Below are 16632 nucleotides of genomic sequence, written 5' to 3' on the forward strand. Positions count from 1 at the left end.
CTAACAGTTATCAGTATTAACACACCAAAAAAATCATGGTACAACACTGGAATTCCCTGTTTTACAGCACTAAATTTTCCCCGACTGAGTAGTCTCAATTCAGCTGAGCTGCAAATTTGTAAAGAAGATTGGATTTAATTTATTTGGTAATTAAGTGTTTCTTATGCTAATCAATATAGAGTCTGTAATCAGTGTAGCAAACAAAGGAACTCGAAAAACTGATTTGCTGATGAAAGTGTAATTGAATAGTAGACATTGTGATTATATGTGGGTGATAGGTCACAGACTGAACAACGCAGCACTTTCATTTTATGCGGAAAAATCAATAAGTGTCTCTTAGTATCTGAGATCTGAATTTATGTGTATGTGTCGCATTTAGTATAAATACTATGCAGATTACGGAAACCACATAAAGTGGGCGAGAGAGTGTAATTGATAAAGAGCCACAAATGGCGTTATATGAATCATAGCAATATACGTTCAACTCCCCCAGTTTGATATATGTATATTTTTTGTTCATTCACTATTAATTTTCAGTGATTTGGTATTGTTAAAAGAGAAGACATGGGATCGTTATTCCGCAGCGAGGAGATGGCCTTGTGCCAGCTCTTCCTACAGAGCGAGGCAGCCTATGCTTGTGTCTCTGAGCTAGGCGAATTGGGTTTAGTGCAGTTTCGCGATGTAAGTATTTTGAAGATTAGTAATGGAAATTACCCATGAAATTGAAAAACACCTTTTCCCCTTTCTTTCTCCCACACTCTCTCTCTCTCTTATAGCTTAATCCCGATGTGAATGCCTTTCAGCGGAAATTTGTGAATGAAGTGCGACGTTGCGATGAGATGGAACGCAAATTGCGTTATTTGGAGAAGGAGATCAAAAAGGATGGCATTCCCATGCTAGACACTGGCGAAAGTCCTGAAGCCCCACAGCCACGTGAAATGATCGATTTGGAAGTACGTTTCTTCTTTATACTGTTGCCATAACCAGTTTGGCTTATCATTTTTATGACTTCCCTTCTTTTTGTAGGCCACGTTTGAGAAACTCGAGAACGAGCTGAGGGAAGTTAATCAAAATGCTGAAGCCCTGAAACGTAACTTTCTCGAATTGACCGAACTGAAGCATATTTTGCGAAAGACGCAAGTTTTCTTTGATGAGGTAAAGCCGATAGGTTGTAATAATTAGCATATCGCCAAAAATTGGCAGCAACAGAAATCAGCCCCTCCTTCTTATACATACTTTCCCCTCGCAAACTATATACATTTTTGCAATTTCTAATTAACATTTGGCAAAAGGAACACAACAATTCTAACAAAAACTTTAACTCTAAACAAAATATGATGGTTTTGGCTTTAATATAATTTTTTTGAAATTATTAAATATGACCAACAACAAGAAATTAATAACGAGTCTTACACGAATACACCCTCGTCCTCTATATCAACGGCAAACTTTATGTGCATTTAATCTAAATTTGTTTTTCCCAATTTGCCTTATTTCCAGTGTGTGCGCTTTTGAGTTTGAGTTAGTTTTGTTTATACGCTTTGTACATTATTTATATAGTTATATATATGTATATGTAAATGATTTTTATTATTTCTGTATTATTATTTATTATGCGTTTCTCTTTATAATTTTTTATTTTTCCATATCAATCAAAAACAATCAATCAATACCTACCCAATTACCTTCCTGAAAAACAATCAAACAATATGAAAAACCAAACACACACAATGTGCACCACCCACCCACAAAAAAACACACGAAAAACCGAAATCGAAATACCCGAAAACAAAAACCCCAAAAATCCGAAAACCGAAACCCCGCCCCATCACTACTTTGCGACTGTTGACTGTGTGTTGATAGTCGGTACCAACGGTGTATAAGTCCAATGTATATTCATCCAACAAATATCGGCGCTATCAACAGATGGCCGACAACCAGAACGAGGATGAGCAAGCTCAGCTGTTGGGCGAGGAGGGTGTACGTGCCAGTCAGCCGGGCCAAAATTTGAAACTTGGGTAAATATTTGAAAAACAAAAAAAAGACACAGTCAGTCCCAAACCATTCAGCACACGCCCCCTTCTCGAAACAATTAGCCAAATACTACAACAACAATGGAAAACTAAACTCAGTGCAATTTAAACTTTGGCTTGCCAAAGTTTTTCATATCCTTGCAGTTGTTTGTCAAATAGTTAATAATAGTATTCCGCTATTAATCACTCGCATCATAAACAATTCTGAGTTCGTTTGCTTTAAACGTGTGGCAATAAATTACAAAGTCATTAATGTCACCTTTAATAATTTTGTTAAGTTATTTCCTATTCAACGCAAATTTTAAACAAAAGTTGAGGTCAACCAAAAGAATATTAAACAAAAAATGTAAAATTTACAATTATTGATATTTGTACATTACATGTAACAAAATATAACCGTTTTCTTTTTTTATGTTTATCAACTTATAAGTTAACAATTAAAATAATTGTTCGGTTTTTTTTTTTATTTTTTCAAAGATTGTTTAAAAAGTGTTTCGGCTGTAAGTTTACGTTTTGATGTGAAGTATTTTATTTATATTTTCATCTGCAAGGATAAGATAAGAAATTAAAGCCATTTCATCAACCGATCGCCTGCTTGCTAATTGAAACTCCTAAGCTCTGTTTGTTTTTCTTCTCATATTCCCACGTCGCAAATCATCTCAATCTGTAAATATGCATAGAGGATAGTTTTATACACATATATACATATGTATATATACTATATGTCCATTACGCGTGTGTGTGTGTCTCTGTGTGTGCGTGTGTGTTTATCCTTGTGATAATCCAGACTCCTATAATTGCAATATATATATTTAAAATTTGTATAATCAATGCACATAATGAATATGTTTGCTCTGGTGATGGTTTCCACTTTACTGCCCCAATCCAACACATTTCAAAATCCAAATGGTGGCGGCTTGAACTAACCAGCCAGCTGGCTAACTAACTCTACTTTATAATAATACCTACCACATAGAACAACATATATGTATAGTAAATCAAGAAAAAAGTCAAATCCAAAAATACAAACAAATTTTTAGCAAGAGGGAGGTGTGAACCATACCACTGAATCGATGACACGTGCCCTTATAACCGATGAGGCGCGCACCGCTGGTGCATCCATGGGTCCCGTTCAGCTCGGGTATGTATCATCTATCCAATCTCAACGAAATAGGCAAAATCTACGAAATAATTACATTACGTTAATTTTTTAATACATGCCAAAACAAAAATTATTGCTTACTTGCCGCCGCAACTAACAACAAGAAAAATCAGAATAGATTGCTAAAAAAAAAATAGAAGCTACACATAACCATCATCAAATCCAGGCAGATTTAACGATGTCGCCATACGCATTAGAAATGTATTGGAGCAATAATTTTATGTGAAAATTTTCTAAAATGAAAACAAATTAAATCAAATGTCGATCTCTATTCTTCTTCTGCTCCTTTTCTCTTCACCCACAACACCAACAATAACAACAACTACAACAACAACAACAACAAACTTCAATTTGTAAATGAAAATCAAAATTTTATGAGAAATGCTTTTAGTTATATGGATAAATCAAATGAACGAGAGGATTATCTACCATGGTTGGTACCTTCCAATGTCTCTCTGTAATTGCCAAAAACAAAATTAAAACCTAGATTAGGAAAACATTTTCAATTTTCGTCACTCGATTCATAAAATGCGTTGTAAATATCTGAGACATAAAAACACCCATCAAAAGTGGTTAATCATTAGCTTCGTTCGCCGCCATTTCGTTATCCTTGAGTTCTATTCCCTCCCTGTCACCATCCCAGTACGCCTGTCTTCTCCCCTGTGTCTGTTGTCCTTTCCCTTCGTTTCATGCTACATGCTCGCTCCTTGCTACGCGCCGCTCATTGGTATATCTATAAATATATATTGTGCTTAAGAGTTTAGTTTTCCATTTTTGTCGTAAATAATTAGTCGGAATGTGTTGAGAGAGCAACCGATTCGTGTAAATTTGTCAAAGTTCTTCAAACTAATCGATCTTCTCTTTAGTTTTGTGGCTGGCGTCATTTTGCGCGAGAGATTACCCGCCTTTGAACGGATGCTGTGGCGTGCCTGCCGTGGCAATGTGTTCCTGCGTCAAGCTATGATTGAAACCCCCTTGGAGGATCCCACCAATGTAAGTGCATTGAAAATATTCGACTTTATCTTTAGTATTGACCATTTGTGGGTTCATTTACAGGGCGATCAGGTGCACAAGTCAGTGTTCATTATCTTCTTTCAAGGCGATCAATTGAAGACTCGCGTTAAGAAGATTTGTGAAGGCTTCCGGGCTACTTTGTATCCCTGCCCTGAAGCTCCCGCCGATCGTCGTGAAATGGCTATGGGTGTAATGACTCGTATTGAGGATTTGAATACGGTTCTGGGCCAGACCCAAGATCATCGTCATCGAGTGTTGGTAGCTGCTGCTAAGAACCTTAAGAATTGGTTTGTGAAGGTCCGAAAAATCAAGGCCATCTACCATACGTTGAATCTCTTCAATTTGGATGTGACACAGAAGTGTTTAATTGCCGAATGTTGGGTGCCCTTGTTGGATATAGAGACCATACAATTGGCTTTGCGACGTGGCACAGAGCGTTCGGGCTCGTCAGTGCCGCCGATTTTGAATCGAATGCAAACATTCGAAAATCCTCCGACCTATAATCGGACCAACAAGTTTACTAAAGCCTTTCAGGCCCTAATCGATGCCTATGGAGTGGCCAGCTATCGCGAAATGAATCCTGCTCCATACACGATTATTACGTTTCCCTTCCTGTTCGCTGTGATGTTTGGCGATTTGGGTCATGGTGCTCTAATGGCTCTCTTTGGCTTGTGGATGATACGCAAGGAGAAAGGATTGGCCGCTCAGAAGACGGATAACGAGATTTGGAACATTTTCTTCGGTGGCCGTTACATTATCTTTTTAATGGGCGCCTTTTCCATGTACACTGGTCTCATCTACAACGATATCTTCTCGAAATCTTTGAACATATTTGGCTCCCATTGGCGATTGTCCTACAACACATCGACTGTAATGGAAAATAAGTTACTTCAATTAAATCCGAATTCAACTGACTATGTGGGAGATCCTTATCCATTTGGCTTGGATCCCATTTGGCAAGTGGCTACAGCGAATAAAATCATCTTCCACAATGGTTACAAAATGAAGATTTCCATTATTTTCGGTGTCATACACATGATCTTTGGCGTCATTATGAGCTGGCATAATCATACCTATTTCCGTAATCGTCTATCGCTGATCTATGAGTTCATTCCCCAGCTTGTGTTCCTGGTTCTGCTCTTCTTCTACTTGGTGCTCTTGATGTTTATTAAATGGAACCGATATGCTGCCACAAATCCCAGTGAGTTTTGGTTACTAGAGAAAGTATATTTTAAGAAACAATTTATAACATTTTTTTCCTTACAGTGCCCTATTCGGAATCGTGTGCTCCATCAATTTTAATCACCTTCATTGATATGGTTCTGTTTAATACTCCCAAAACGCCGCCTGAGGGCTGTAAGGTTTATATGTTCTGGGGCCAATCGTTCATTCAGACGGTATTTGTTCTAGTTGCTCTCGCTTGCATTCCTGTCATGTTGCTTGGCAAACCATGGAAGATCATGCAAGCTCGCAAACTGGCCAACGTAAGTATCTGTTCGATTATCAAATTTCGAATATCATTCATGCTAAAAGTAGTCAAACCTCCGCCATGAATCGCCATTCACTACATCTCGACATTGCACTTAAACATTTTAACATAACATGAGCATATAGTAACTGCTTCTTGTTTATTTGTACTCCAATTACTCCCCACCCGATCCACACGATACCAAACCAAACCAAAAACAAAACAAAAATCAAAAATATTAAAAAAACACTCCAACCCAAATACTAAAGGAAGAGGTTAGTCGTGTCTCGTTGTGTTTTTGTCCTAAATATTTAAAAAATCTATTTGCAAATCGCTCAAATACTAAATGTAGACATTATATTCTTCAATTTAGGTTCAGCCCATAGCTGGAGCTACATCTGATGCGGAAATTGGTGGTACTTCTAATGGTGGTTCCCACGGAGGGGCAGGTGGTCATCATGATGAGGAGGAAATGTCCGAGATATTCATACATCAGGGCATACATACCATTGAGTATGTGCTTGGTTCTGTTTCGCATACCGCCTCTTATTTACGATTGTGGGCTCTGTCATTGGCTCATGCACGTAAGTGGAATCATCTTGACCGTATCCTGCATTTTAGTAATATTTTTGGTTTAAATATTTGCAGAGCTTGCCGAAGTCCTGTGGACCATGGTATTATCCATTGGACTTAAACAAGAAGGTTGGCTTGGTGGTGTTATTTTGACCTTCGTCTTTGCTTTTTGGGCTGTTTTAACTGTTGGTATTTTGGTGCTAATGGAAGGTCTGTCTGCCTTCTTGCACACTTTGCGTTTGCACTGGTAAGTTAATACTAAAAGTGTAAGCTGCCGATGTTATAGGCTGAAATATTTCGCTTTTTCTTTTCAGGGTTGAGTTCCAGAGTAAATTCTACATGGGCCAGGGTTATGCCTTCTTGCCGTTCTCATTCGATGCCATCATCGAGAATGGAGCAGCTTCTTCTAGCGATGCTGAATAAATTTCAATTGACAGCATCTGAAACGTAACCAAAGCATGGAGGAAGGAGTCTCATCGTTAATGCAATTGAAAATTATATATCCAAATACATAATAAGCTAGCAATTTCTTAAATATTACATATATGTATGCTTTAATAGTCGCTTGATGTCTAGTAATCATGAATTTATTAATGTATATCTCGTATACCCAAGTTCACATATGTGTATGTTAATAATATTATGTAATTACTAATGTTCTATGTAGCCGTTTATCATGTTTATTCTCATAAATAAATAATAGTCCTAGGGAACAGCCCTGCCAAAAACAAAAATCAAGTGCATTAACAATTTGATAAGACATCTGAACCAGAAGTAGCTTCTTTCTACGTCACACAAAATATTAACTAATTATAAAATTTTTTTTCACGTTTTGTTGGTATTCTTATTTACATTTAAATTAATCTAATTTTTGGCCGGGATGACTATTCGAATGACTTATTTAGCTTTTATTAGTTCATTCAAAGAGTTTACAAATTTTTGCATATTTGCTATGGCCGGCTCATAGGGCTTAAGTTTTGAAAAGTCCAATTTGGTCAGTTCCTTTTCCAATTGGCTGACTCGACAGTAATATAAATAGTTTTCTGTTGCCAACTGCTTTGCCAATTCCAGCTGATGGTTATCCATCAGTTCATCGTTGACAACAATTAGACCCGGCTTCTTGTTATTAAGTATATCCATGCAAGTTCCTGCTCCAGCATGTCCAATCACCAAGTCAGCTGCCTTGATATCCCCAATATTTGGACGAAATTTGTACTGCTCTATTTGAATCCCATGACTCTCCTGGATCCGTTTCATCTCTTCGGAATGTAAGGCAGCAGAATTGCCGTGTTGAAGGATAAGCTTTTGGCAACCGCGACTCTGGAGTGCATCCAGAACCGATGGCGACTTCATTGTCTCAATTAAGCCATCAAATTTAGTCGTGCCCACGGTCACATAAACAGTTTTCAATTGCATATTTTGTAGAAATAAAAATAAACAAAAATAAATAAAGTTGGCACCGTCTTAGTGCAGCTGGTCACACTATGAAATAAAAAATACTAAAATACCAGCAAAAATCACATCATTTTCAAATGTAACTTGGTATTTTCCGTTATTTTTCATTTGTCAAGGTTTTCAACTACAAATTGTTTTATAATTATAAGTATAATTCAAAAGTAAGTTTATAAGAAAAGGCAACCATTATTTGTCTATTGAAATCACATTATAAACGTATGCAGATTATTTTGTTGCAGGGTATCGCATTTGACTTAATGTATATTGAAAAGAATAAAAAAAAATGATGTTATATTAACCTGCACTCTCCTGCAGCCAGTCCTTTCATTTACACCTCATTTTGTATTAACTTTTTAGCCAATATAATTTTTAAGATATATTGTATATATACCTAATAATTTGAAATTATTGTATCTTTGTTAAATCTTAACGTTTATAACAAAATTCGCTAATTGTCCATGTAAGCACAGATTGCAATTAGGGAATAGACGTCAATAAAAAATAAGATAATTATGCTTCTTAACTTTTAAGTTTTTAGTCTTTAAACACTTTGTATTTTTTACTGACCCTTTGCAGGAATACAAAAATTAATGATTATTTTAGCGCACCATAAATTAAAGATGACAAAAACGCTATGACTAGCGGTCTCCCAGCTATAATATATGTATGTAAGTATATTTCTGGGTAAATGTAAACTTTTTATATGCAATATTTTTACTCTCACTTTCGCACTTTCAGTTTCTCACTCACCCACTACTCTCTCTCACACCTAGGCATGATATACATACGTACGTATGTGTGTAGTAAAGTTGCTGCCCGCCGCCGGCCTGCTTGCCTGGCTGTCGATCTACTCGTATCAGCTTATTATGCTTGCCTTGCTTCCGCCTCGGATTCAGTCTGGTCTCGACCGTTACGATACACGGTTGTCTTTGCTCGTCCTCGCTGTTCCTTGAGTGGATTGTGCGTGTGTGTGTGTCTAGTTAAGCGGTGGGGCCGAGTCCTCCCATACCCATTCGTGGTGGTCATTGGTCATTTGGACAAATTGCATTTAGTTTAGCTTGTTACGGCGGCGCACAAAAAATAAAGTCACTTATGTTTGGATATTTGATTTATTCTGCATTTAATTAAATTTTGCGTGTGTGTGCGTTTAAATTGATATTGCAAAAGTTTTGTGAACAACTGTAAAACTGCAACGAGAAGGTAAAAGCACAAGCAAAATGCAATTATTTCTGTGGTGGTAATTTGATTTTCAATCTCTGCTCCCTGGCTCCAGTTGCTCTTCTTCATTTAAGTGTGGGTGCCCATATGCCAACAGTGTATGCATAAAGTCTATGTACATTCAAATGAAATCATAATATTATAGAAAGTGGTTTTCTGCCTAAATATATGTCCTTGATGTCCTTGTATACCTAAATTCTGCTGGTAAAACGAAGACATTAGCAATGCACTGTATAATCGCTGTGTAGGTGTGTGTGTGTGTGTGGACAGTAATTGACCCATCAACACTTAATTTAATTCCATTTTTATTTTTGCACATTATTTTGTTGTTTGCATTTGTTGTTTATTTTGTCTACAATACATTTAAGTTTATGTGTTTATTTTCTCCTTCATCTCTTGCCATCTGGCAACGATTAAGAAAAAAAAAAACAACTAACATTGACTACATATCTCTCGATAATGCCAGGATCCATTAAACACGAGCGGAAACTTTTCTATGACTTTTGAATTTTTAATCTATTCAAATAATTTGTAGAAATTATTTATGTTCTTTTTTTCTCTGTCTTTCTGTTGCCCGAAATTCAATTAGAGCAAAAGTGCAAATTAGGTGAAACGCCCAACCCAAGAGCAAGACCAAAGATCAGTAGCCGGCAAACATCATCATTGGCACCCACACACACACACACACAGAGACACACCAGATAGCCACATACATCAGTCATCGGCTAATAAATTTACTTTTTATATACATATCTTCCAACGGGGGGGTGAATGGGGATCATCGATTCAATTTGTGTTTTTGATGTCTTAATCAAGCATAGACACATGTAGATACATATATACATATATGTATATGCATATGTTAAATATATATATTTTCCATATACAAAATTTATTTAGTAGAGGGCCCAGTTTATTTTGCGTTTTCTTCGATCATTTTTATTGTCCGTCTTATAATAAAAATATATTTTAGACTAAATAAAAGTTTTTATATCAATATATATTGATATTTTAAGGTGATTTGGCAGTGGTTAAGAAATGATTTGATGTTGTACCAATTCAAAAGTAAAGAAAAATTGCATGAAAATCCAAATCGTCTTCAAGCCATTTTGACATAAAAACACAAATTTATTTATGAACTGGAGGATAGGAATCATGGCTACCACTTTAACAATAAAGGAATACACCCTATTTGTGAGTGTATAAATAAAAGTGTGTGTTGTCTACATCGTATCCAGATATGTCCTTGTATTAATTAATTGACTACATGCCAAAGCCATATGCCATGGACTTGTACGCACTTTATCAATGAAATATTGCTTTAAATTGGATCCCCGGAGAGAGAATCCTCCAAAACCCCCTTTGTGGAGGGATGGGAGTGGGTTTTGGGTGACATATCGTTAATGTTTTCAATGAAGGTCATCGTGTCAGCTTCGTCAGATGAACTCAGTTGTCGGCGTTTAATTGTTGCAATTTGCAACCAGCAACAGATCAAATTAATGCCATAACTCAATTAGCCGGCAGACTGACTGACTATAGCATATTTGCATATGTATAAGTTGATTTATGTGAACCAACTCATGATGATGATGATGATGTTGTCGTTGTTGTTATGCTCAATTTATACTTAAACTTTTGCCAATTGATTATAATGATGACGTGGTGAGTTTTGTTTGTTTTGGTGCACAAATAATTCGTAATCGCCAGAGGTCTTTTAAATTGACATTTTGATAAGGGAAATCTTCTGATCTTGTTCCATATTAATTATAAAATGCAAGAAATTTTCAAACTTATTTCATTTGCTTAACAATTAAGTGTTTTTAATGTTCCTGAAGTTTATTTGTTATTTACAACGGACTTTCTTCTTTCTTGATTCTTGTTGTTTTATCGTCCTTAAGGAAAAACGAAGGAATGAAGGCATCTCGGACTGATGATTTGTCTTATTGTTAGTTGAAAAGAACTCTATCAATGATATAAGAATTCAACCTTAGGGAATGTTTTTGAACTTGTCTTATAACTTAATAAATCACATTTTTTCGGAAACAAAGGAAACTTTTTAACTTCAACAAAATTCACCAATGATCAATAAATTAACAGTTGTAATTAATTAATTGCATATTAGATAATTGATTTGAGGTGAGAGAGTTTTAAACCACAAAGTCTTCCTATAAGTCTGCTAAATTTTCAACAGAAGCTCTAAAATTAACAACAATTTAATTGATCTTATATGCAGCAACTTATTTATATGTTTTTATCTTAAAAACCAGTTGTCCGCAGAATTTCTAGACTGGGATTTTTCAGCACAATGCTTGATAATGATAATGATGATGATGACGAGGGAAACACCCTTTTTTTAATGCTATTTCTGTATTGTGACGTTGAATTGTGTGAATGAAATAGAGAAGCTTGCTAAGCGTGATATAAGACTGATTCACAAAAGGCACACACACTTTTTCTATTGCAATTAGTAGTTGCAATATATATACACATATCTCTCTTATTCGTAACCCACCCAGATAAATAGTTATTTATTTAGCTAACAGAAATTATTCCTATTGTATTTATGGCCTTTTCAGCCAGTTTGTTATTTTGTTGGAACAACAACTGTGTTTGTTAATAATACTGTACATCTTTTGTATAATAATAATGACGATGATGATCATCGAGCTTGAAATATGGGTAACAGGGGAACCTCAAATGATTATTAATTTACAGAAATCTGTACTCAATTACTTTGGCTTCTTTTGTTTGAGCTTCCACAAAAAGGATATGCAAGGACAATTAAATCGATGTGCCAAGTGCAATGTGAGGAAGGGAGGCTCAAGAGAAACCACTTAAGTGGTTAAAAAGGGGGGCGAAGGTTTAAACCAGCAGTTGGATATTGAATTACGGAAATGGAAGTGGTGGACTGATAGTGCTGGTGGTGGTGGTGGTCTCTATTAATTGATATCTTCTTCCTGTTTGTCCTCAGATGGTTGTCAAGGAGATACCATTGCACGAAAATCTCAGCATGGAGGCACGTCATTTGAATGCCAATACCTCAGGTGCCAGTAGCAGAGCCACGCCCACAACGACAACACCAACAACAACCTTCTCTAGGGTCTATAGCGTATCCATTACGACTGCCGTGCTCTTGATCTCTTTCTTTATATGCACCCTTTTGGCTGTTGGTTTCATAGTCTATAATTTTGCAACATGCGGCCAATTGACAGCAGAACCGGGTGAAGATATTGTCTGTACCAGTGTCCACTTGCGTCATAAGTCCAATCATGCCCAGAACGATCAGCTACCCAAATACGATCGGGATGTACGCTTGCCGCAATCCATACAGCCATTAAAATATAATATTACCCTGGAACCTGAGCTAAGTGGAAATTTTAGCTTCTCAGGGAGTGTCCAGATACGTGTACGTGTCCTCCAGGATTGCTATAACATCACCATGCATGCGGAGGAGTTGAACATCTCACGCAGTGATGTGGCTGTTTATCGTGTGTTGGCTCAAAATCAATTGGATCAGGATAGCCTGCGGATACACAAACAATATCTGGTGGGAGCCAAGCAATTCTTCGTCATCGAACTCTATGACAAGCTTGTGCGTGGATCTGAATATGTGGTGCACATACAGTTCGGTGGCATCATTCAGGACTTTCTGCAGGGATTCTATCGCAGTTCCTACAAGGTGCACAATGAAACAAGGTAAGTTTAGATTGAGATGACGATATTTGTAGTGGCTAAGTGGATTTTTATATTTGTGTAGGTGGGTGGCCTCTACGCAATTCCAAGCGACCGATGCTCGTCGTGCTTTTCCCTGTTTTGATGAGCCAGCTTTAAAGGCCAAGTTTACCTTGCATATTGCTCGCCCTCGTAACATGACAACCGTTTCCAATATGCCAATTACATCAACCAATAAGCAGTGAGTAATCCTCTATAGTTCTCCACAGTAGCCTTGGTTAACCCTTTTGTTGCCATTGCAGTGACTCTATACCCAATTATGTGTGGGATCACTTTGCCGAATCGCTACCCATGTCAACTTATCTGGTGGCCTATGCCATCTCCGATTTTAGTCATATCTCGTCGGGTAATTTCTCGGTGTGGGCACGAGCAGATGCCATAAGATCGGCAGAATACGCCTTGAGTGTGGGACCCAGGATTCTAAGCTTTCTGCAGGACTTTTTCAACGTTACGTTTCCACTTCCCAAGATCGATATGATAGCTCTGCCCGAATTTCAAGCCGGTGCCATGGAGAACTGGGGCCTCATTACCTTCAGGGAGACGGCAATGCTGTTTGAGCCAGGCTTGGCTACTGCCAATAGCAAGCAGCGCGTTGCTGCAGTGGTTGGCCACGAGTTGGCCCATCAATGGTTTGGCAACTTGGTGACACCAAGTTGGTGGGCAGACATTTGGCTAAACGAAGGTTTTGCCAGCTATATGGAATATATAACAGCTGACGCTATCGCCCCCGAGTGGAAACAATTGGATCAGTTTGTGGTCAACGAATTACAGTCAGTTTTTCAATTGGATGCCCTCTCTACATCGCATAAGATCTCACAGGAAGTGTATAATCCGCAGGAGATATCAGAGATCTTCGATCGCATCTCTTATGCCAAGGGGTCAACCATTATTCGAATGATGGCGCATTTCCTTACGGATTCTGTCTTCCGTCGGGGTCTGAGCAAATATTTAAGAGACATGGCATATAGCTCGGCTTCTCAAGACGATCTTTGGCGTTTCCTCACCGATGAGGCCAAGGCTTCAGGATTGCTGGATCGCAGCACCAGTGTTAAGGAGATAATGGATACTTGGACCCTGCAGACAGGATATCCGGTCGTTAAGATTTCGCGTCATCCGAATTCAAATGCTATACGATTGGAGCAAGTACGTTTTGTTTATGCCAACAGCTCCAAGGAGGACGAGAGTCTCTTTTGGTGGATACCTCTGACCTTTACTACCTCGACGGAATTAAATTTCGCCAACACACGTCCCACCACCTGGATGCCACGTACAAAAGTCTACGAGATAGAAAATCGTAATCTTTCCACAGATAAATGGTTTATCTTTAATATCCAGCAAACTGGCTACTATCGGGTCAACTATGATATAGATAACTGGCAGGCTATAACCCAACACCTAATGGATGAAAAGCATTTTGAGGAGATTGCCCCCGCCAATCGGGCTCAGCTCATTGACGATGTTCTGAACTTGGCAAGGGGATCATTCCTCTCTTATGATACGGCTATGAATTTGACCCGTTATCTGGCCCATGAGACGGGTCATGTACCCTGGAAGGCAGCGATAATTAATTTCAATTTCATTGATTCCATGTTTGTCAATTCCGGGGACTATGATCTGCTGAAGGTATTCATTTCTTAATGATCTACTTTTTGGTTATTCATTGCCCACATTTCATTTACAATAGAAATATCTACTAAAGCAACTGGGCAAGGTTTATAATGAAGTTCGTTTTGAAGATTCACGGAGCGACAACGAAGACATTTTATTGCTGCTAAAGCGTTCCGAAATATTAAATATGGCTTGCCATCTGGGACATCAGGAATGCATTTCGGAGAGCATAAGACATTTTCAGAACTGGATACAAACACCAAATCCTGATGCTAATAATCCGTAAGTTGCGAAAAGCTAGAAACTGTTAAACCAATGTCTAATGGGTTTATTCTGCTTAGAATTGGTCCAAATCTTCGTGGCGTTGTCTACTGCACAGCCATTCAATATGGAACTGAATACGAATGGGATTTCGCTTTCGAGCGTTATTTGAGAACAAGTTTGTCGGGCGAAAAGGAGTTACTACTCACTGCCTTGGGCTGCTCAAAAGAGCCTTGGTTGCTCTATCGTTATCTCCGACGTGGAATTGCTGGAGAGCATATACGAAAACAAGATGTATTTCGGGTATTTGCGGCTGTATCCAATTCGGTTGTTGGTCAGCATGTAGCCTTTGATTTTCTGCGCAACAATTGGCAAGAGATCAACACCTAGTAAGTTGATCTGCACGTTTATCATAATTTGGCTTCGTTTAATACAAATTATCCTTTTTCCAGTATGGGCTCCCAGATAACCAATATCCATACATTGCTTAAATTTGCCACCAAACGTATGAACTCCAAGTACCAGCTGGCCGAGTTTGAGGAATTTCTGCGTGATGCCCATTGGGATTATGATAGACCCATTCAGCAAATTGTTGAACAAGTTGAGACCAGTGTTGACTGGATGACCCGCAATTACAAGTCGATTGTGAAATGGCTACAACGTGAAGTTGGCTCGACTTAAGCGTTCCGATTTGGCTTTTGGCTGGATCCAAGAGACAGCGGGAGCAGCAGCAGTATTAAACACTTGGCTATGCATTTATGTCTTAGTATCTAGGAGAGCTGGAACGCTTGCCTCTGTAAAAAAGGAATAATTTGTACTAATCTATTTTTAAAAACTTCTTCTTTGTATTTGTATTTTTAACTTGTACTTAAATGTATCATTTATATATGTATATTTTATGTGTAAATGGAATGGTGTCTTATTTAAAGCTTAATCATTTTTCCTGCGTGGCAGTCTTAAAATGTTGGCAAACATTAATGTGCCCACAAAGACAAGGAATGTGCCCAACCAGTGGTACAAGGTGAAGGGATTACGAAAGTAAATGATGGAAAATACCAAAGAGATGAATTTACGCAGAGTCAGAATAAGAGTCACGGTAAGTGAACTGCATTCAGTGGTCAGAGCGTAAACTGAACTAATGCACAGATGCTGAGCAAGCACATTTGCTAGTAGAAAAACTAAAATTAAAGGTACTGAGAGATGTAACAAGGGCAATTTAATAGCTTCACCCTCAAAAGCCTTAAACCAATGATTTTTAATATTCTCATACATGAACAAGAAAGCGGGTAATGGCAATAGGTGAGTATAGTACAAGGCTTCCCGGGCACATTTCCCATGCTTGCGATATAAAAGCTCTTGGGTAATGCCCATGTAGGATGACACAAAGAGTGCCAATACGAGAAGTAAAACTCCCACTAGCCACCAGAAGAAATTCGATTCGGTATTACCAATTCCTTTCCCCTGGTCTTGGCTGGAGCAGTATGTACATATAAATATGCCTACACTTATCATAATAACTGATACATACTGTCTAGTCGTATAATGTCGCTTAAGTAAAATTCTGCCGAGACACATATTCGATATGAGGGAGCCGCCTCGAATGATCATGTGCAGAGTCATTGGCACATTGAACTCGAACACGTAGTTATTGCACACACTCGTCAAGAAAAACATGAACACCAGGAGTCCATAGTCCTTTAGACTAATTACACGTTGGGTCCGACCAAAATTAGAGGTAAATATAAAACCCTCTAGGGCTATAAAGGCGAACTGAGCGGCCGTGATGAGATTACCTGCTCCCGGATCAAGTTTCACCAGCAGCTCTAAGAAAATGATTCCACTGCAGCATCCTAAGAATACGCCGCCTGTGGCAAGGATGGAGCTTGGACGGATGGAAGACATGTAGGGCCTAATAAGCAAAACTTAACAAATTAATTGGTATTTCTTATAAAAATTAGCACTCACCTAAGGCACTTAAACTAGGTCATTATTTCAGCTAAACTTTCTTTATTTCCCCAAAAAATCAAAACAAGAGCAACAGGTACTTATCGATAACATCAACAGGTCGCTCCCAGCCCTGTTATCGAATCAAAATTATCGAACTTGGC

General features: G+C 38.0%; 4 protein-coding genes across 9 annotated transcripts; 2 read left to right on the forward strand and 2 right to left on the reverse strand.

The window, feature by feature from the left end:
• The first annotated feature begins 38 nt into the window (after positions 1-38).
• Vha100-1 (V-type ATPase subunit a family protein Vha100-1) lies at positions 39-6792 on the forward strand. Of its 6 annotated transcripts, XM_068301359.1 has the most exons (12): positions 39-146; positions 538-681; positions 777-953; positions 1027-1155; positions 3074-3174; positions 3587-3628; positions 4062-4188; positions 4252-5410; positions 5476-5693; positions 6051-6261; positions 6326-6497; positions 6565-6792. In XM_068301359.1, the coding sequence occupies exons 2-12, from the start codon at positions 565-567 to the stop codon at positions 6671-6673; spliced, it is 2562 nt and encodes an 853-aa protein (XP_068157460.1). In that variant the 5' UTR covers positions 39-146; positions 538-564; the 3' UTR covers positions 6674-6792. The 6 variants fall into 6 exon arrangements, with proteins under 6 accessions (XP_068157460.1, XP_068157459.1, XP_068157464.1 ...); XM_068301358.1 differs by lacking the exons at positions 3074-3174; positions 3587-3628 and adding an exon at positions 1864-2018; XM_068301363.1 differs by lacking the exons at positions 3074-3174; positions 3587-3628 and adding an exon at positions 1927-2018.
• A 29-nt stretch (positions 6793-6821) lies between these two features.
• Alg13 (Alg13 UDP-N-acetylglucosaminyltransferase subunit) lies at positions 6822-7729 on the reverse strand. The gene has a single exon (XM_068301367.1). The coding sequence runs from the start codon at positions 7664-7666 to the stop codon at positions 7148-7150; it is 519 nt and encodes a 172-aa protein (XP_068157468.1). The 5' UTR covers positions 7667-7729; the 3' UTR covers positions 6822-7147.
• An 859-nt stretch (positions 7730-8588) lies between these two features.
• Positions 8589-15431, forward strand: superdeath (Suppressor of ER stress-induced death). The gene is made up of 7 exons (XM_068301357.1): positions 8589-8905; positions 11895-12619; positions 12681-12836; positions 12898-14278; positions 14340-14545; positions 14605-14913; positions 14977-15431. Exons 2-7 carry the CDS (start codon positions 11895-11897, stop codon positions 15203-15205), a joined length of 3006 nt encoding a protein of 1001 aa, XP_068157458.1. The 5' UTR covers positions 8589-8905; the 3' UTR covers positions 15206-15431.
• On the reverse strand, positions 15348-16578 carry LOC137585565 (UDP-xylose and UDP-N-acetylglucosamine transporter). The gene is made up of 2 exons (XM_068301366.1): positions 16490-16578; positions 15348-16433 (listed from the first exon to the last, which is right to left on the reverse strand). The coding sequence occupies exon 2, from the start codon at positions 16424-16426 to the stop codon at positions 15455-15457; it is 972 nt and encodes a 323-aa protein (XP_068157467.1). The 5' UTR covers positions 16427-16433; positions 16490-16578; the 3' UTR covers positions 15348-15454.
• Between the last annotated feature and the right edge of the window lie 54 nt (positions 16579-16632).

Source organism: Drosophila tropicalis, unplaced genomic scaffold (assembly GCF_018151085.1).
Source record: "Drosophila tropicalis isolate 14030-0801.00 unplaced genomic scaffold, ASM1815108v1 contig_878, whole genome shotgun sequence".
Lineage (NCBI taxonomy): Eukaryota > Metazoa > Arthropoda > Insecta > Diptera > Drosophilidae > Drosophila > Drosophila tropicalis.